Here is a 20,638-nt window from a genome sequence, read left to right as displayed (position 1 = left end):
CCATCCAGTCCAACCCCTTTCTGCCAAAAAGCAGGACAATTGCATTCAAAGCATCCCTGACAGATGGCCATCCAGCCTCTGCTTGAAAGCCTCCAAAGAAGGAGCCTCCACCACGCTCCGGGGCAGAGAGTTCCACTGTTGAATAGTTCTCACAGGCAGGAAGTTTTTCCTAATGTTCAGATGGGACTTCCCTCCTTTCCTGTAGTTTGAAACCACTGCCCTGGGTCCTAGTCTCCAGGGCAGCAGAAAACAAGCTTGCTCCCTCTTCCCCATGAATTTCCCCTCACATCTTGATACATGGCCCTCATCATGTCTCCTCTTAGCCTTCTCTTCTGCAGGCTAAACATCCTCAGTTCTTTAAGCCACTCCTCATAGGGCTTGTTCTCCAGACCCTTGATCATTTTAGTCGCCCTCCTCTGGACGCATTCCAGCTTCAGATTCTCTCGTTCCCTCTTTGCCATCATTTTATTTCAAGTGCTGCAATCTAATATCAAAATTAGTTTGCTATTGTTCGTCACTCTTCTCTGGACATATTCCAGCTTGTCAACATTTCCTTTCAATTGTGGTGACCAGAACTGGAAACAGTGCGATTCCAAGCGTGGTCTGACTAAGGCAGAATAAAAGGATAGCATGACTTCCCTGGCTCTAGACTAGTGGTCCTCAACCTGTGGGTCCCCAGATGTTTTGTCCGTCAACTCCCAGGAATCCTAACAACTAGTAAACTGGCTGGAATTTCTGGAAGTTGTAGGCCACAACAACTGGAGACCCATGGGTTGAGAAGAGGAGACTTGATGGCCATGTATAAATATGTGAGGGGAATTCATAGGGAGGAGGGAGCAAGCTTGTTTTCTGCTGCCCTGGAGACTAGGACTCGGAATAATGGCTTCTTGCTACCTGAACATTAGCAAGAACTTCCAAACTTTGAGAGTTGTTCAACAGTGGAACTCTCTGCCTTGGAGTGTGGTAGATGCTCCTTCTTTGGAGGCTTTTAAGCAGAGGCTGGATGGCCATCTGTTGGGGGTGCTTTGAATGTAATTTTCCTGCTTTTTGGCAGGATTGGGTTGTACTGGATGGCCCCATCCACTCTAGGATTCTATGATTCTAATGTCCAATTAGAACTGTTCGGATTTGGAAATTATGTGACATTATCTAAGTGATAGCAGAGTTAATACCTCTGGCCTAACCACCTGTAAAAAAGTTAAGTTAGGGTGTGGTGGTTAATGCAATGGGAGTTGTAAGTACTGAGTAAATCTTATAGTACTAGTGAGTAAATTTGATGACAGTTTCTGAAGGAGGGAGATTTGGAGAGTGGTGGTTTGGAGAATGTTGGAGAATAGGTGTGTGCAATTCGAAAAATCTGTTTTTGGCTAGGCAGCTGGAAGATTCGGCCCATTGGTGGGAATGGGGAACTTACAAGACTCTCCTTTTGGTTCCAGGGCTTGTTCCCTTTTTTCCTTTCAAGGTGACCTGAGGAATGGGGTTAAGGAAGCATGCACTACATGCTTCTGAAAAGAAGGAAAGAAGCCTTCCCGGCAGCCACGTAGGCTGTTTCAGGCTGTTTCAGGTGATAAAAAAAAAACATGGTGGCTGAGTCCTAACTGTTATGGCCAGCCGAACAAGCCGGATAGGCCGATGGGAACCAATCAAACCGAATCCTTGCACAAGCCTATTGGAGAATTAGTGCCCTGAGTAGTGACAGAGAAGGTGCTGTAAACCTTGTATATTTTGTGCAACAATAGAGAAAGAAAAGTCTTCCTGCTTATTTGGAAAGAACAAAGGTCTCTTGAGTTTTGTTGTATGAGTAGAAGACCACTATGACTGTGCTTTTGGATACCTGGTTCCTTAACCAGAACTAATAGTTACTTCCTCAAGAACAGAAGTTTTATGACTGCATAGAATCATAGAAGAATAGAGTTGGGAGAGAACAGATGGGCCATCAAGTTCAACCCTCTGCCATGCAGAAAAATCACAATCACAGTATCCCTGACAGATGGCCATCCAGCCTCTGTTTAAAAGCTTGAAAGAAGGAGCTTCCACCACACAATAACAAACCCAGGGATTTCACAGGGTTATTTCCCCTCTGGTCAAATGATACTCAGAGGTGGTTTTGCCTGTTCCTTCTTCTGAAAGCCTACAGCACCTGCTATTCATTGGTGATCTGGACTAACAACCTGCTTAGTTTCTGAAATCAGATGGAGATGTTTAGACCAGCACTTGGCAGTAAAACCGCCAACAATGAGACTGAAATAGTCATTTAGTGGCCTTTCTTGACACATGAAAGCCCAAGGCTGAGCAAAACTAGTTTTTTCAACTACTTTACTGCCACTTCAATTTAATTTTGAAGTGCATCTGACGAAGTGGATTTTTGTTCTCGTGTCAGGAGCGACTTGAGAAACTGCAAGTCACTTCTGGTGTGAGAGAATTGGCCATCTGCAAGGACGTTGCCCAGGGGACACCCGCATATTTTTGATGGTTTACCATCCTCATGGGAGGCTTCTCTCATGTCCCCGCATGGGGAGCTGGAGCCAACAGAGGGAGCTCATCTGTGCTCTCCTCAGATTCGAACCTCTGACCTGCCGACACAAGGGTTTAACCCATTGCACCACCGGGGGCTCAATCCTAAGTGTTGATGCTGCGAGTCATTTTTTCTGTGTCCCCCCCCCCCCTTCTCCCTTCATCTCACTATCCTTTCTTTAAGGGAAGATTTCAACAATTTGTTGTCTAATCTGTTTTTAGTTCAGCTCTCTAGAAACTTGGAAAGTGCAGGCATTTCTTTTGTGAGATTTGGTTTGGTAAAACTATGTTTTTGAATTGTAATGATGAGAATCTTGCTGCCAGGTTCTCCAGTGACTCTGCACATGGAGGATCTGAAAATTTCACTGGGAACACATAGGGTTTTGATACTTATATAAAAGGTGGGATGGGGAATGTCAAAAAAGGCCTTGGAGACTAGAACTCTACCTCTAAATGGGATTGTGGAAGTCGTCTTAACTCCCGCCTGGAAAATATTTTTCTCTGTATGTCAGATGAAGCTTTTTGTAATGACAACCGTATAAACTCGAGTATAAGCCGACCCGAATATAAGCTGAGGCACCTAATTTTACCACAAAAACTGGGGAAATGTATTGACTCAAGTATAAGCCGAGGGTGGGAAATGCAGCAGATACTGGTCAATTTCAAAATAAAAATAGATACCAATAACATTCCATTAACTGAGGCATTAGTAGGTTAAATGTTTTTTAATATTTACATAAAACTGTAATATAAGACTCTCCAACTCTGATTAAACCATTATTCTAGCCTCCTTCAATGTAAATGTGCTTAAGTAGCCTTCTAATAATAATAAAAAGAGCAAAATAATTAATGTAATAATAACAATAATAAATAATAAATAGAGTAAAATAATACATGTAATAATAATAGAGAGTAAAATAATAAATGTAATAAAAATAATAGAGTAAAATAAGGTAAATGTAATAATAATAGAGTAAAATGGTAAATGTAATAATAATAGAGTAATAAAATAAATATAATAAAAATAATACTAATAACAGAGTCAAATAATAAATAACCTTGGCTCAAGTATAAGCCGAGGGGAGCTTTTTTAGCCCAAAAAGAGGCTGAAAAACTAGGCTTATGCTCGAGTATATACAGTAGTTGTTTTTGCTAACATATTAAAAGTGCTTTGTTGGTTGTGGTTGTTGTTAATCTCCAAACACCTATGGATCATGGCTGCTCCAGAGCTGGATTAATATGCTGAACAGCCCAGAGCTGGATTAATGTGCATATTAACTCAAAAACCTCTGCACATAAAAATGCACAGCCCACCAACCCCACTGTTGGTTGAAGCACAGAAACTGAATGGGCAGATTACTTTGCATGATATGAATTTCTTAGATGCTATATAGTAGTAAGAGGTTGTAGGAAACATTTGGGTGCAGTTTGATTACTACATTTGGCAACTGCATCAGCAGAGAGCACAGAAGGCAACAAATACAGCTTGTTCTTTGTAACTAATAGGGATCCTTAATACAAAAAAAGTCAGCATCATAGCTAGCTCTAACATACTATGTATGTATGTTTTGGAATGAATACTGGGATCTTGGCCCTTTTTATTACAGTTGACACCATAGCAATAGACCTTTGAATAAAAATAACTTGCTGACCAAAGGTTGCATATATACCATTTTTTGTGTGTGTCAGGAGCAACTTGAGAAACTGCAAACCGAGTCTGGTGTGAGAGACATTACCCAGGAGGCACCTAGATGTTTTCCATCCTGTGGGAGGCTTCTCTCATGTCCCTGCATGAGAAGCTGGAACTGACAGACAGGAGCTCACCCTGCTCCCTGGATTTGAACCGCTGACCTATCAGCCAGCAGTCCTGTTAACACAAGGTTTTAACCCACTGTGTCACCAGGGGTTCCATAAGATCCCTAGAACACATATTGGCAACTTCACTTCACATCTAGGGGAAAACGGTTTCTCTGAGAATTTGCTGGAATCCTCCATGGACAGGTTATTCTATGGTATGCTTTCCCCCAGGAGTTACCATAGAGCTGCATTGGAGAACTTAGCAAATCCTTAGAGATTATACTTTTCCATTTATTATAATTACTCGCCCTGCAAAGCAGAGATGAGCCAATTTTGTGCTCCATGTACCCTCTGTGGACTGTCAAAAAATGTCGAGACTGCAATTTTTAAATATGTATTACACATCTTTAAATACACTACTGTATTAGATAAGTAGGTAGGTAGTGATCACTAACCATTTGGGGGATATCCCTATGAATAAGAAGTTAGATAAGTTGAGGGAAATAAATCTGGTGAATTTCCTTTCACATCTGGCACCGGGCAATCAACAAACCATGGAACATGTAATGGTACCTCAGGTTTTGTTAAATGTCATCTCAAGTTTCAGAGTTGCTCTACATCAGGAATTGGCAAAGTTCAGCCCTCCAGGTGTTTTGGACTTCAACTCCCACAATTCCTTGTGGGAGTTGAAGTCCAAAACATTTGGAGGGCCAAACTTTTGCCATGCCTGTTTGAACAGTAGAAAAACATGGGTACCCAACCTTGCCGTTTCCATGAGCACTTTGAGCAGGCGAGCTGCTTTTTGGCCCATTCTCAAGCACGACACAAATGTCTCAAGATAGCCACTAGTAGGAACCGTCTTTGGAAGACAGGAGAAGGAGAAGAGGCCCCAGTTCAATGGGAGAGCACATGATTTCCACTTCCAGGGGAAGGAGTGCCACCTTTGTAAAAGGATTAGATAAACCAATTGTGTGACTCAGTACAAGAGAAAGCCAAGGTAAGATAAGAAGGACTCCTGACCCAAGGGTTTTGGACAAACCAAAGCAAAGAGTGATTGTCTTTCCTGAAACAATGGCTGGGTGTGTTTCATCAGAGGTTTACACAAGAACTTTTGTGCTCTCAGCAATCACTTGATATGGGGTCAAAAAAGATGTGAGAGATTTGTGGCACCTGTCCTTAGTCCAGGTTAGAGATGGCAACTATGGGCTCCAGTGGAAGCTGAAGGCAACTCAACTTGAAGCTAGAGTTGGGCAACCAAAGTAAGTCCAGTGGCCAAAGTTTGGTGTGTGGTGGAAGCTCCTTCCTTGGAGACTTTTAAACAGATGCTGGATGGCCATCTATCAGGGGTACTTTGATTGTGCTTTCCCTGTATGTCGGGGTTGGACTGGATGGTCCATGTCATCCTTTCCAACTCTTTTATTCTATGATTCTTCTAGGCAGAAAAAAATGAAGTGCAAAGATACAGAATGGAGGATGATGCCTGGCTTGACAGTAGTACATGTGAAAAAGATCTTGGGAGTCCCATGGGCAATAAGTTAAACATGAGCCAACAATGTGATGCCGCGGCTAAAAAAGCCAATGGGATTTTGGCCTGCATAAATAAGAGTATAGTGTCTAGATTCAGGAAAGTCATGCTACCCCCTAGTCTGCTTTGGTCAGACCACACTGTGTCCAATTCTGGGCACTCCAGTTGAAGGACAATGTTGACAAGATGGATTGTGTCCAGAGGAGGGCGACTCAAATGATCAAGGGTCTGGAGAACAAACCCTATGAGGAGCAGCTTAAAAAGCTGGGCATGTTTAGCCTTCAGAAGAGAAGAAGACAGAAGAGAGGAGACATGATAGCCATGGATAAATATGTGAGGGGAAGTCATAGGGAGTAGGGAGCAAGCTTGCCCTAGAGACTAGGAAGTGGAACAATAGTTTCAAACTACAGGAAAGGAGATTCAACCTGAACATTAGGAAGAATTTCCTGACTATGAGAGCTGTTCAGCAGTGGAACTCTCTGCTCCGGAGTGTAGTGGAGGCTCCTTCTTTGGATGCTTTTAAAGAGAGGCTGGATGACCATCTGTCAGGGGTGATTTGAATGTGATTTTCCTGCTTCTTGGGTTGGACTGGATGGCCCATGAGGTCTCTTCCAACTCTATGATTCTACTCTAATTTTCTGCAGCCACGTGGACTCTAAAATAAAATACAACGAATGACCCAGTCCGCTTTTGGTTTAAAAAAAGCAGACATTTTGACATTAAATAATGCAGGGCGACACTCAGTCTCAGTTATCATGATTGTCATTTTATTTATTTCTTCATACCACATCTCCCCCCACCCAGGTCCCCTTCAAGCGCTTGGATGCAAGGTGCCTTATAAAATAGATACAGATAAAAAGGATGTATCAGTAAAAATGTACAAATGCAAACATATGATTGCAAGCAATTTCAAATGGAGCCACTAAAAAAACCCCCAAGGAATAAAAATTGAAGAGCACACTAAAAAGAACTCTTCAGCCGCTAACAGAAGGAGCTAATTTATTTCATGTAGGAATTGTGGTCCAAAAAATCGTAGTAGCAGAGTCCCTGTTTCAAATTCTGACCAGACAAGTTTATGAGAGTAATATTACTGGGGGAAAGGGGCTTTCAAGCCTCAGAGAATGAACCTGGGAGAATGGGTTCAGTTATGTTACCATTCCCTGAGTCCATGATATTGCAGTAAATCGGCCCATCTGTTTGAAGAGGAGAGATAACTGGCTGGAACTGTCCTTGCATTCCTAAACCACAATTGCAAACAGAGATCAGTGCAAACTCAGGAAAGGATTGGGTCTCCGTAAGAACACTTTTCTTCAACAGCGAGGTTGTACTCTGCTCCTTTGCCCCCTTTATATGCACTGGTCACAATTCTAAGCCAGCCTTGTTCACCCTGCAAGATATTAAGTGGCATTAGTTATACAGGCAAATGATCACGAAGTCACATTCAGCTACCTTTTATGTCTTGTACAGCATTTGGAAACATTACTTTGGGGGCTATAGCTCCCAAAAGAGTCTAGTTAACATGGTCTACCATATAACTGGTGCTTTACAAAATAACATAAGCATAACAGAATAACAAAATTAGCAACAAATAATAACCAACACAACATCCAAAACTATGCAAAGTTATAAATCTTGAGAAGCTCATACTGTAAACTGGCCATGCATATCTGCATATGGAAAGTAGGAACAAAGAAAGATTGCAACAAGGTTTCTACAGTTTACTGTGCCAAGCTCAGAACTTGGTGGCATCGTATATGCTTTCCATGGAGAACATATCACATCCAGTGACACAAACTTCCATGGGAAAAGACCTCTCTAAAGCCTGAGGGCGGGGGGGGGGGTGTCTCAATGAGTAAAATAGACTTTTGTGAGTAAAATAGACTGTATTTCTGTATACAAACCCACACAATCTCTTCGATCATCTGGAGAGGCCCTGCATCGCAAGCGCAATTGGTGGGGACGAGAGAGAGGGTCTTCTCGATAGTGGCCCCTCGACTCTGGAACTCACTCCCTAAGGACATCAGGCAGGCCCCAACTCTGGCAGTCTTCAGAAGGAGTTTGAAAACGTGGTTGTTCCAGTGTGCCTTCCCAGAATAATGAATCCTCAGCACTTTGTCCTCTAAAGCACTTTATATCGATTTAGGTATGTTTGTATGTTTCCACTATGCCCCATTTCCTTATCTCGTCCATCACCAGCATCATTTTAAATTTTTAATTACATTTGGCCCAGCCATAGATTTTAAAGTGTTCTGTGCTATTGTCAATGCTTATGTTATTGTCTATGTGATTTATTTTAAATGCATGTATTGTTATGGTTATTGCTTATATTGTTGTATTGTGGGCTCGGCCTCATGTAAGCACCGAGTCCCTTGGGGAGATGGTAGCGGGGTACAAATAAGATTATTATTATTATTATTATTATTATTATTATTCCTTTAACTTGACTTATTCCAGATCTTTGGAATAAAAGTTCCAATATTTCCAATATGTTGGACTTTGTTGAAGGCTTTCATGGCCGGGTTGAAGTTTATCGGGCTGTATGACTATGTTCCAGCAGCATTCTCTGCTGCCGGAGAGAATGCTGCTGAAACATGGCCATACAGCCCAAAAATCTCATAGCAACCAATTTGGACTTTTCCTGGAGTCCTAAATATGTGATCTGATGAGGATAGTGAATGATGTGTGTGTACCTTCAAGTTGCCAGTTGATTTATGGCGAACTCATAAATTTCATAGGATTTTCTTAGGCAAGGAATCCTCAGAAGTGTTTTTCCCCTTTTGAAATATATTAATTAGTGCTAAATACTAATGTGAGACAGCTCTGTTTAGCTCCCAAGCTCAGATGCATCTGGTGCCTTTAGGGCAGGGGTCCTAAAAACTAAGGCCCGGGGCCCGGATACAGCCCTCCAAGGTCATTTACCCGGCCCTCACTCAAGGTCAACCTAAGTCTGAAATAGGCAGTGTAAAGAATATAGGAATATGGAACAATTGGATGATGAAACTGTATCCTTATTCTAATTACGAGACGCTAATGAGATGTTTATTGATATATAATGGATTGTTTTAATACCCAATGTTTTAATTGTTTTTAACTGTTTTATATTATTCTGGGCATTGAATTTTGCTATTGTTAACTGCTTTGAGTTGCCCGAGGTTGAGAAAAGCGGTACACAAATATAGTAAATAAGTAAATAAATAAAGCACACAACAACAACAATCCTATCTCATCAGCCAAAAGCAGGCCCACACTTCCCATTGAAATACTAATAAGTTTATATTTGTTAACATTGTTCTTCATTTTAATTATTGTATTGTTTTTAAGTGTTTTTTGCACTACAAATAAGATATGTGCAGTATGCATAGGAATTCAAATTATGGGGGTTTTTTTTCCAAATTATAATCCAGCCCTAATTTGAGGGACTGTGACCTGGCCCTCTGGTTAAAAAGTTTGAGGATCCCTGTTTCAGGGTTAGTTGTTTCAAAACCTGCTTCTCTGTGTTATAATGTTGCATTCTACTTCCTCCTTAGGACTCTTTAGTAAAATAATAAAAAGGGAAAAACAGAAGGATTTTTGGGAGTAGAATTTGTCTCCAGCTTACCCAGGGTTCACCCCAAGAGTTGCGGACAATCCAGTATTCTATCCCATTTTCTATTCCCCAGCCAGCGATGGAAACCACATGGTTTGTAGAAGGCGAGGGGTTGTATTCTTCATATAGTCCTCCAGTGTATTCATGCAGTTTTGGAGTGGCCATGATTGAGCAACTGTTGAAATTAAGTGATATTAAAAATGCGAGTCAAAACCAACAAGTTCCTCTGAGGTCAACTTGCAAAACTTTCAAGTTCCCAATTTAATTTTTAATATATATACACGCATACATTCGAATCATTGTTGTGTGTCTTCAATTCAATTTGGGTTTATGGCAGTTCTAATTCCAATCATGGATCTTTCTGGGACTGTGTGACTTGCCTGGGATCACCAGTTTCCGTAGCCAACTGGGAATTCAAACACTGGTCTCCAGAGCTGTAGTCCAAAATTCAAACCACTATGCTGCAGTGGCTCTCTAGTTCTGTCCATGTATTATGCAAAATGATGCAGATTAAGATGCAATGCTAGTTTATGTATCCCCTTGAAATCAGTTGTTGTTTTCATACAATCAATTATTCTGTCCTATATGACTCTACTCAAAAGAGAGGCACACTTCCCTTTGCAAGTTCAGAGATTATTCCCAGGGAAGTAGGTATAGAATTGCAGTGAGGAAAGGTAGTTAATTAAAAAATTGTCATATTGGGACAAAATGTGGAAAGCATTTTTGCAGACCATGATGCATCAAAATAAAAGGAGCATAATTTGATCATCAGTGGACTGGCCCAATTCAGAAAGACACAAGAATTAACTTTGGGAAATTCAGGAACTGTAACCTGACCCCCCAACTTCAACACACTTGAACTTTCAATGAAATCAGAAAACAAAGCACTGCTCACTCAGTGGAAAGTTTATCTGTTTGTTTGTCTTGATGTATGAAAGATAGTAGCAATATCTGCTAAAGATTCTCAGAAAACAAAAAAAGCTCACTTAATGGAAGGGTCTTCTATTTGTCTGTCTTAATGCATGAAAGATAGTAACAAAATCTGTTAAAGATTGCCAGACAAACTCAAAATTGTTGCCATTTCAATAGTAAAGGTTTGCTTTTCAAAAAAGCAATGATAACGAAGTTGTCAAGAAATCACTGGTAATCTAACCATCAGTGCAAGAATGGAGTTAGCTCAGGCATGGGCAAACTTTGGCCCTCCAGGTGTTTTGGACTTCAACTCCCATAATTCCTAACAGCCCACCAACTGTTAAGAATTGTGGGAGTTGAAGTCCAAAACACTTGGAGAGCCAAAGTTTGCTCATGCCTGAGTTAGCTACTAAACAGATATTGGCCATTGAATCTGCTGGAAGGACGTCAGCCAGAAAAGTGGATGTTGAATGCATTATGTTTCTGATTCTGTAAAGAACAAAATTACTATTTCAACCACTGTTTGAAAATTGCAATAGCTTTGTAGTTGATGAAAACAAGATAATTCAACAGAACAATACATCTGCTGTAATGCCTTGTCCAAAGCCCTGTCAAGCTCATACTAGTAGAGCAGAAAGTCAAGAGGAGCAGCAACTTTCTTATCTCCCAAAGGAACCTGTTTTTGTGATCTTTGTATATCCTTATGTTCCCATTGCAACTACATGGATAGGAATAGTACAACATGGTTGGGACACAATTTTATGAATTCTGGGAATTCTTTGGAGCTTTGACCATGAAATGTCCTCTTTTTCCTTCTTAATTGATAAGAACTAGGAAAAAGTTCTTCTGAACAACTCTCAGTTGGCATGGCTTGTTGTGACCATCCTGAATTTTGGTACCAGTTGATCACCTTTCAGCAGAAGTTGAACACAGAATCACACTGGAGGCCTAGAGAGAACATCTAGCCATCATTTGGTCCTCCAGCGCAATTCAAAGTTCTTCATGTATAACTGAAATCAGCGAGTTCACATAATGTGTGCATTTATATGTATTTGTGAAGATCTACCTACCTATCTATCTGAATCTAGCATAATGTGATGGTTTGTTGGACTCCAACTACAATCTGAATTCTCACTCAGCTATGAAAACCCACTAGGTGACCTTGGGCAAATCACACTCTCTCAGCCTCAAAGGAAGGCAAGGTAAATGCCCCTCTGATAGGCTTGCTTTGAGGTTACTTTTGGAAATAGCAACCTTCCGAAGCCTCCATTAGTTATTTATTATGTTTATAATTTCTTACTGTATTGTATGTGTGTATTGGTTTGCAATTTTATCTAATCTCTTTGTTGTGGGAGAGGCTGCAGACCATGTGATCTGAAACTCTGCTAAATGAATATATATTTTGTGCATTGGCATGTCTTTGTCCCTGACAGTTCAAAGACATACCTAGGAACATCAGTTCAACAGCTTAGAGACCTAGTTGCCTTGCATGAAGTGGTGGTGAACATCTCTTTTCAAAAGGTTGTGACTTCTAACAAGGTCATGCCTTTCCAGTGATTTTCCAAAAGGTTATGAATTCCATTTCCAAAATGGTTATAGAGATTCATATTTCCCAAAAGTTATTATAAGTTGGAAGCAACTTAAAGGCACATAACAACAACAACAATGACAATAAAAATGCCCTACTTTGGTTTCTATCCCTAAATATTGTAATTAAACAACAAACAAAAATGGATATGAAGAAATGCCATCACAATTACCGTATTTCTTTGCATCTTTATGAGAGTTTTTTTTTTTTTTACCTGATGGGGCCATTTTCATAGATTTCTGCCATTATTTTCTCTCTCCCCTTGACATGGCCATAATCTCCAACTTTCCAGAGGGTGTAGTTCTTTACCACATGACATTGCCCAAAAGTAACACAAGTCCCACATTGATTAAACTTGTCACATTCTGCAAAAAAAAGATGCACAGAAGGGTTATGTGTGATAATGTCCCTCTTGTAACAAATGTATTCACCAAATAAAAGCTGGAACTGTTCCATATTCCCTTGCTTTATTAATTCTATCCTGGGTTTGCCAGATAAATTCTCTATAAAGTTCTTACATTACAAAAAAACAAATAAAACATTGAACAAAATAAAAACAAACATTTAAAGCATGCTTAGAAAAATTAGGGGGGGGGGGGAGTAGAAATTATAATAACAAAACAGCTTCCATAATAGAAGCCCAACTAAAAATTCAAAAGGAGGGAATGTGTTTGATTTCAATATGGATTTTTTAAACACTTGTGTGATCCATCGCCAAGAAGGTTCTGCTATCTGACACTGATAAGGGAAATGGCAACTTTCTGACACCAATCTCAAGCAGATTCCTATCAGTGAAAGTGATAGTCTTTCTTTACTAAATACGTTGTTTAGAAGCCAGAAGCATCACACTATTATTTGGCCAAATCCAAAGACCAATTAGTACCCTCTAAGCCAGCGGTTCTCAACCTTCCTAATGCCGCGACCCCTTAATACGATCCCTCATGTTGTGGTGACCCCAGAACCATAACATTATTTTTGTTGCTACTTCGTAAGTGTCATTTTACTACTGTTATAAATCGTAATGTAAATATCCGATATGCAGGATGTATTTCTATTCACTGGAGCAAATTTGGCACAAATACCCAATACGCCCAATTATGAATACTGGCGGGGTTGGGGGAGGGGGGTTGATTTTGTCATTTGGGAGTTGTAGTTGCTGGGATTTATAGTTCACCTATAATCAAGGATCATTACGAACTCCACCAGCAATGGAATTTAACCAAACTCAGCACACAGAACTCCCATGACCAACAGAAAATACTGGGTGGGTTTGGTGAGCATTGATCTTGAGTTTTGGAGTTGTAGTTCACCTACATCCAGAGAGCACTGTGGACTCAAACAATGATGGATCTGGACCAAACTTGGCACAAATACTCAATATGCCCAAGTGTGAACACTGGTGGAGGTTGGGGAAAATAGAGCTTCACATTTGGGATTTGTAGTTGCTGGGATTTATAGTTCACCTACAATCACAGAGCAACTCAACTCCACCAACGATAGAATTGGGCCAAACTTCCCACACAGAATCCCCATGACCAACAGAAAATAATATGTTTCCTGATGGTCTTTGGCAACCCCTCTGACACCCCCTCACGACCCCCTCAGGGGTCCCGAACCCCAGGTTGAGAAACGTTGCTCTAAACTTTAACTGCACTGTACAAAGACAATAATCAAAAACAATTTCATAAGGGCCTTGCAAAAATGTGACAAAGGTCATAGGAAAGATTTTCTCTGCTCTTCTTCCCTTCTTTTATAATAATACACAATTAGGTGGGCGTTAAAAGCTAGTAAATTCTGGGCTTATTTACAAGACTGGAAAAAAAGAATGAAGTTGTTTACATTACTTTCTTTATCATCAGCTTCATATGAGAAGTCACCCCATGTTATTTGTCCTCACATACCTTGGTCTTTAGCTTGGTAATTGTTGCAGGTCTCGTCCGGGATGCCATGGTCATGTGCGTACCTCCAGACGTGACTGTGGTCCCCTCCATGGCAAGACCCGACCCCGGCACAGTCAATGACATGCTGAACAGAGAGGTAAGCCGAGGGCCAGGCACCTTTCCTCTTGATGTTGATGCGATCTGAGAAAGAATAAATACAATATGATATTTCAATTTGTACTATAAGATTTATCAGGAGGGGAGCTGGTCACTGCTTCCACTTCAGGCTCGTATGCAACACAGAGTTTTGCACTTGCTACTGATTAGTAAAATATGAACTTCTAGTAAAACAAAAATAAAAAAAGAAATTGGTCTGACAAGTTGGCTAAAGGCCAAATAACCCATAATCCTCAATATCTGCTTTGAACTGGGTTATCTGAGTCCACACTGCCATATAATCCAGTTTAATGTGGATTTTGTACAGCTGTGTGGAAGAAGCTTATATTGACATCAGGGATTCAGAGCCAGGAAAAGAGCTTAGCATGACTTAACTCCATGTACCCAAAGAGATTATGGAATTGAGGTTCCTTCCCTCCCCCTCTAAAGTAACAGCAACACAAGGCAAACTGTAGTTCATGAACGAAGGCCATTCCAAAAGAGAATTGGGGAGCAGGCAAGGCTGAAGGAGAAAACTTAGACATTGGCCAGGATGCATTCTACTCTGAGATGTTAACTCTGTGTCCTGATCAACAGGAGAAAATACTCTGTTATTGCTCAAAGAGGCTTCTATCCTCTAAGTATTTAAGGTGGCTGGCCTGGGAGATGCTACTTAGGCCCCTAACTCCACATTGAACTGTATTATATGGCAGTGTGGACTCAGATAACCCATTACAACGCAGATATTGTGGATTATCTGCTTTGATATTCTGAGTTATAAGGCTGTGTGGAAGGGCCCTTGGATCCTTATCACACTACACTGTTATAGTGCAATTGTTCCACTTGAACTGCCATGACAACATTCTGTAGAATTCTGGGATTTGTAGTATAGCGAGGCCCAAGAGCTTTCTGTCTGAAAACTCTAAAAATCCCTTCCTAAACTGCAAGTCTCAGCATTCTCTATGAATTCCAGGTGAAGTGGAACAACAACTAAATAATAGTGTCATATGATAGAGCAGTGGTTCTCAACCCGGGGTCCCCAGATGTTTTTGGCCTACAATTCCCAGAAATCCCAGCCAGTTTACCAGCTGTTAGGATTTCTGGGAGCTGAAGACCAAAAACATCTGGGGACCCCAGGTTGAGAACCACTGTGATAGAGCCCTGAGCTACACACCAAGTCATTTCCATGGCAAAGTAGCTGATCTAAAATCTTGGCAAAAGCTTTTCTGGTCCAATAGAGCAAACCACAATAAATGAACGAAGGCACTACCAAAAAAGAATTGGCACACAGCTGTGTGCATTTACTAGTCTCAGCCCACTTGCCTTACCTGCCAAAGCGCTGGTGCTGCCATGAGCCCAACAGGACCCACAATACTGAGGGATGTGCTGGTTCCGGGTAGTGCTCACGTAATTGACACCGTCTACATTCCTCCAGTCCCAGGTCTTGGGCAGCTCAGCGATGTCCAAATATTCATGGGGACGAGGGTAGGTTCTGTGCGGTGGAAGAAAAAGACAGCACAGATTAAATCTTGGTTCCACGCTTAACAAAAAGGAGTAGGCTTTAATTTATTACATTTATTTCATTTGCCTGCATAGGCTTCTCCCTTTCTCCCTTATTCTTATAACAACCCTGCAGGGTAGGTTACGATAAAAGCAAGAAACAGCCCAAGATTATTTACTGACCTGTAAGCTTGAGGACAATATGACTTGGGCCTCCAAACTCCGAATCTAACACATTAACCCAGACTCCCACCAACCTGGTGGCTCCCAAATATGTTGGAATGACTGGGGACAAGATATAGCAATTATGGGCAAGCTTTGGACCTCCAGGTGTTTTGGACTTCAACACCCACAATTCCTAACAGCCTACCGGTCACTGAAAAGGCCCTCTTTCTTGTTCCTACCAACCAAGCTTGAGATGGAGACAAGGCCTCTCCTGAAGATCTCAGGGCCCGGCTGTTAGGAATTGTGGGAGTTGAAGTCCCAAACACCTGGAGGGCCAAAGTTTGCCCATGCCTAAGATATAGTTTAGCACATCTGCAGAGAATGGGACTGAAAGAACATACAGGTTGAGCATCCCTTATCCAGAACGCCTAAATACTCAAGAATCTGACAATGTTCACATTGGTGGCTGATATAGCACCACTTTGATTTCTGATGCTAAGTTTAGTTCAATGCTGGAGACCTACTAATCCTTTGGATAGTTCAGATTTGTACACTCAGAATCCTCAACTAGGATGTCCAAGGGCAAGAGATTGTGGGAATTGTAGTCTGGAAAGCTAACAATTCCCCTTCCCCGCTCTTATCGTCACACTGTCTTGATTTAATCTTCCCTCTTTCTGGCCACCACATGACTGCTCTTGTGACATTTCCATTGCGTCTAAGCAGTCCTGTGATCACCTTTGAGGCTGATATTTTTTCAGGTCTTTCAGGAGATAACAACCCTTTTTGAAACACTACTCAAGATAGAAGGCTTGCCCAGCCTTTACATTCTTTTTACAAACCTGCCATAGAAAATGCTTACAATAATTAGCACGACAAATTCAGCTTCAAAAAGTTGATATTATTATTATTATTATTATTATTATTATTATTATGTTTATTTATACCCAGCTTTTTTCTCCACAAAGCATCTTACATTTGAAACATTTCAATACAATGAAAAGGCGCCCTCTCTCATTTCCACCAACTGAGCTTGAGATGGAGGTGGAATTGAGAGAAGGAATTGCCCCTCCTGAAGATCTCAGATCCCGGTCAGGTTTGTACAAGGGGATGTTGTCAGCCAAATAGCCTGGACATAAACCATCTAGGACTTTAAAGGTCATGGCCAGCATTTTAAATTTTTCCCGGTAACAGACTGGCAGCCAGTGGAGCTGCTGCACCAGTGTGGTTGTCCACTCTCTGTAGCCAGCCCCTGGCTGTGGCTCTTTGGACCAGCTAAAGTTTGCAAGCACTTTTCAGTGGCAATCCTACATAGAGCGTGTTACAGTAATTAAGACAGGATGTAACAAAGGCATGGACCACCATGGTCAGATCAGGCTTCTCAAGGAACGGGTGCAATTGTTGCACAACTTTTAATTGTGCAAAGGCACTCCTGGCTACTACAGATACTGGTGCCTCCAGGTTCAATGCAGAGTCCAGGAGGACCCTCAAACTGTGGGCCTGTGTCTTCAGAGGGAGTGTAACCCCATCCAGCACAGGCTAGATCCCTATTCTCTGATCTACCTTCCAACTGACCAGGAACACCTATGGTTTGTCTAGATTAAGTTGTTTGCCCTCATCCAGTCCATTACTGATGGCAGGCATTTGTTTAGGGTCAGGAGAGCTTTGTTGGCTTTCAGTGGGAAGGAGTATTAGAGTTGGGTGTTGTTTACATATATGTGGCATCACACTCTAAAACTTTGGATGACCTCTCCCAGCAATTTCATGTATATGTTAAACAGCATGGGGGACAAAACAGAACCCTGAGGAACCCCACAGATCAACGGCCAGGGGTTCAAACAGGAGTCCCTCCAGCACCACCTTCTAGGTACGGCCTTCTAAGAAGTACTGGAGCCACTGTAAGACAGTATCTCCAAATCTCATCCCAGCAAGATGATCCAGAAGGATACCATGGTTGAAGGTATAGAAACATTTGAGACGTCCAGTAGAATCAATGGGGACACACTCCTCCTGTCCAGCTCTCTGTTTTGTATATTGTATTCTGAAGTATATCTCTCTGTTTCCCAAGACAGCATGACCATAGTTGTTAGAGAGTTATAGTCCCACTCAAAAAAGGACCTTTTCCAAAGTATGCTATTAGTAACTACATTCTGCAAGCACCATCTATGCACAGAATGGAGGAATCACTAGGATCAGGACAAACATCCCCAAATGTCCAGCTTTGCAAAAGGAGAAACTTTGAAAATCATTAACACCTGATCCTCTCCTGTTTGCATCTGCTTTGCTACCTTTGCAGGGCCCCTGATCTTTGGATACCAAGAGGCTTACTTCGAAATGCTGAGCTGATGTTTTCAGCAGCTGCAAGGCTCGACATTTCGGGATCGAAGGGAAATTTCCATTAGAAGGCAGAATTCTTGTATGGAGGCACATCTATACTGGATTCCCCAGCATTGAACTGTGGCTGTTAAAGCGGTGCCAAACTGGGTTAATTCAACAGTATAGATCAGGCATGGGCAAACTTCTATCTTCCAGGTGTTTTGGACTTTAACTCACACAATTCCTAACAGCCTATTGCTGTTAGAAATTGTGGGAGTTGAAATCCAAAACACCTGGAGGGCCAAAGTTTGCCCGTGCCTGGTATAGACGCACCCAGGGTTTTGGGAAGATAATGACTTTGTTTGGCATTCTTGCAGCTACGTTATGGTTACTGGAAGAGAGCCTTTCTACATGCAGATTCCACCTCCCCCCCCCCTCCCCAATAAACCACAGAACCCTAACCCATCATCCACAGTTTCTTACCGGAGAGTAGGAGGGTCATCAGTCAACGGTTTGTAGCAGCTCTGTCCTCTCTTGAAGAAGAGTCCAACGCCCAGAGAAAGCCTCAGGAAAGGTAAGAAGAGGAGGAGGAGAGTCAAGCCCATGGTTCCACTGGACTCGAACTCAGTACTGGCTCTTCTTCGGCTGCCGGGTTTTTAAAGAGGAGGAGGAAGAAGAAGCAACAAAGTGAATGGAGGGTTGGAAATGGACTGGAGATTTCTCAGACCAGTTTAACCTGGATCTCAAAACCTGTGAGATAAAATGATCCAAGCAAAAGAGAAGCCTGCTTCCTCCCCCCCTACTTTGCTCATCCTAATCTAGCTGTAGCAGAACTTGCCATGATAAGAAGTTAAACAGTTACTTGTGACGCTTTCGTCCCACTTGATCCACCTTGTATGAAGCAGGGGCTTCACCCTGGCAAACAGTAGGCTTGATAGCATTAAACAAGGAGGAGATTGCCTAAAGAAGAGGAAGGGGTTAGGGTTAACTTCCTTAATTTTGTTTTGTTTTTGCAAAGAGGCACTCCAAACAGAGCCAGTGTGGTACAATAACACTCTGAGACAAAATTTGAGAAATTTTCAGTTCCTGGTTTGAAAATGTTATTTCCTTTTTACCTGTGCGGTACTTACTTTGAAAGTAGTTGTTATACTCCAGAAGCTTTGTTTTTGTGGCTGCCACAAACTATGTTGAATTGATTGAGACTTTACAAGATATTCATTGAAAAACTATAGCAAAATGTGCTGCAGGATGTCCTGCAAAGCAAAGTTTTAGCAGTTTAATATTTTTTTCCATGCTTGAAAGAACCAATTAGGAAATAACATTTACAACTAGGAACCAAAATTGTGTTACATTGTGTAATTTGAGTTTTGGACTATGGGTGCATCTACTGTAAAATTAATGTGGTGTTACACCACTTTAACTGCCATGGCTCCACACTATGGGATCCTGGGATTTATAGTTTGATGAAGCACCAGCACTCTTTGGCAGAGAAGGCTCAAAACCGTGGGTGCATCTATACTACAGGTGTGATGCAATTTGACAACACATTAACTGTCATGGCTCTATGCTATGTAATCCAGGGAGTTGTAGTTTTACAATATCTTTAGGCTTTCCTGCCAAAGTGTCTTGGTGCCTCACCAAACTACAACTATCATGGTTCCATATAATTGAGGCATGATGGTTGAAGTAGTGTCAAATTGCATTGCTTCTACAGTGTGGATGCACCCTCAAGCTCTGGTGACCAGGATTCAAATCCCCATTCAGCCATGTAACCATATAATAATTATGGTGATGCATACCTTCATCCAGGTTTCTATGCCAAGATGGCATCTCGGAGTGCTATTCGTTTGCCCACATCTGTGCCAATTATAATCAAGTACTCCAGCACTCTGAGATATGCCAAGACCTGAAGAGATTGCTTCAGATTTGATGTCTGGAAATCCTAGTCCGTGTCCTAATTTTTCTAGCATTACAGGAAGTTAAAACTTTTGAAATTATGTCTAGACATTCAAAGAAAATGGGTGGGTGGGGGGAGTTATAAAGGGAGTGAGGACATTGTTACTTAAAGAATTCAAGGTGTGAACATTTCCACTGTCTCATTCTCTGCAATGCCAGAAATTTGAGGATTGAAAGAAAAGTCCATGTAGGGGAGGAGAACTGTTATTTTCGGGGGAGACAATGCCCTCGTTGCCCCACATTACACTGCTGAATACAAACAATACTCTATGGAGGGAAAGGGGCAAACTTTGGCCCTCCAGGTGTTTTGGACTTCCACTCTCACAATTTCTAACAGCTAGTAAGCTGTTAGGAATTTTGGGAGTGGAAGTCCAAAACACCTGGAGGGCCAAAGTTTGCCAATGCCTTCTGTAGACCCATGTGTCCCACTTGCAATCACTGCATGTCTTCAAATGGAAGACTAGGACAGAACTCTGCTCTCTACTATATGCCTTGGTACCAACGCCAAATGAACCTTAGAAGTGTTGAACCCGTTGGGGTTCCCATGTCTCCTCACCCTGATTTGTACTTAGACAGGTGACCTGCGGGGTGTAATAATAATTATAATATTTGCTCTTTGTAATTTGTCCAATGCCCTAATTCACAAAGTTCTGCTCCAGAAAACCGTAGGAAATATGACATGATGGGTTGCTGGTAGTTCTGTGCAAATCGAAGGAATGAAGCTGTGAGAAACGATAGACAATCGG

The 20,638-nt window shown here is 41.6% G+C and overlaps 1 protein-coding gene across 2 annotated transcripts; it reads right to left on the bottom strand.

The window, feature by feature from the left end:
* Window positions 1-6,617: 6,617 nt before the first annotated feature.
* On the bottom strand, window positions 6,618-18,891 carry LOC132773090 (cathepsin Z-like). 2 transcript variants are annotated; one of them, XM_060772032.2, is made up of 7 exons: window positions 18,799-18,891; window positions 18,420-18,581; window positions 15,287-15,450; window positions 13,824-14,003; window positions 12,137-12,287; window positions 9,435-9,597; window positions 6,618-7,223 (listed from the first exon to the last, which is right to left on the bottom strand). In XM_060772032.2, exons 2-7 carry the CDS (start codon window positions 18,539-18,541, stop codon window positions 7,110-7,112), a joined length of 894 nt encoding a protein of 297 aa, XP_060628015.2. In that variant the 5' UTR covers window positions 18,542-18,581; window positions 18,799-18,891; the 3' UTR covers window positions 6,618-7,109. The 2 variants fall into 2 exon arrangements, with proteins under 2 accessions (XP_060628015.2, XP_060628014.2); XM_060772031.2 differs by having other exon boundaries at window positions 18,775-18,884.
* Between the last annotated feature and the right edge of the window lie 1,747 nt (window positions 18,892-20,638).

Source organism: Anolis sagrei, chromosome 4 (assembly GCF_037176765.1).
Source record: "Anolis sagrei isolate rAnoSag1 chromosome 4, rAnoSag1.mat, whole genome shotgun sequence".
In the NCBI taxonomy this organism is placed as follows: Eukaryota; Metazoa; Chordata; class Lepidosauria; order Squamata; family Dactyloidae; genus Anolis; species Anolis sagrei.
This window is presented reverse-complemented; position numbering and strand designations above follow the sequence as displayed.

Coding starts and splice junctions, on each gene's coding strand:
- LOC132773090 (XM_060772032.2), bottom strand. CDS start 18,541: ATGGGCTTGACTCTCCTCCTCCTCTTCTTACCTTTCCTGAGGCTTTCT. Junction 15,451..18,419: donor GATGACCCTCCTACTCTCCG/GTAAGAAACTGT, acceptor TCCACCGCACAG/AACCTACCCTCGTCCCCATG. Junction 12,288..13,823: donor TTACCAAGCTAAAGACCAAG/GTATGTGAGGAC, acceptor TTTTTTTTGCAG/AATGTGACAAGTTTAATCAA.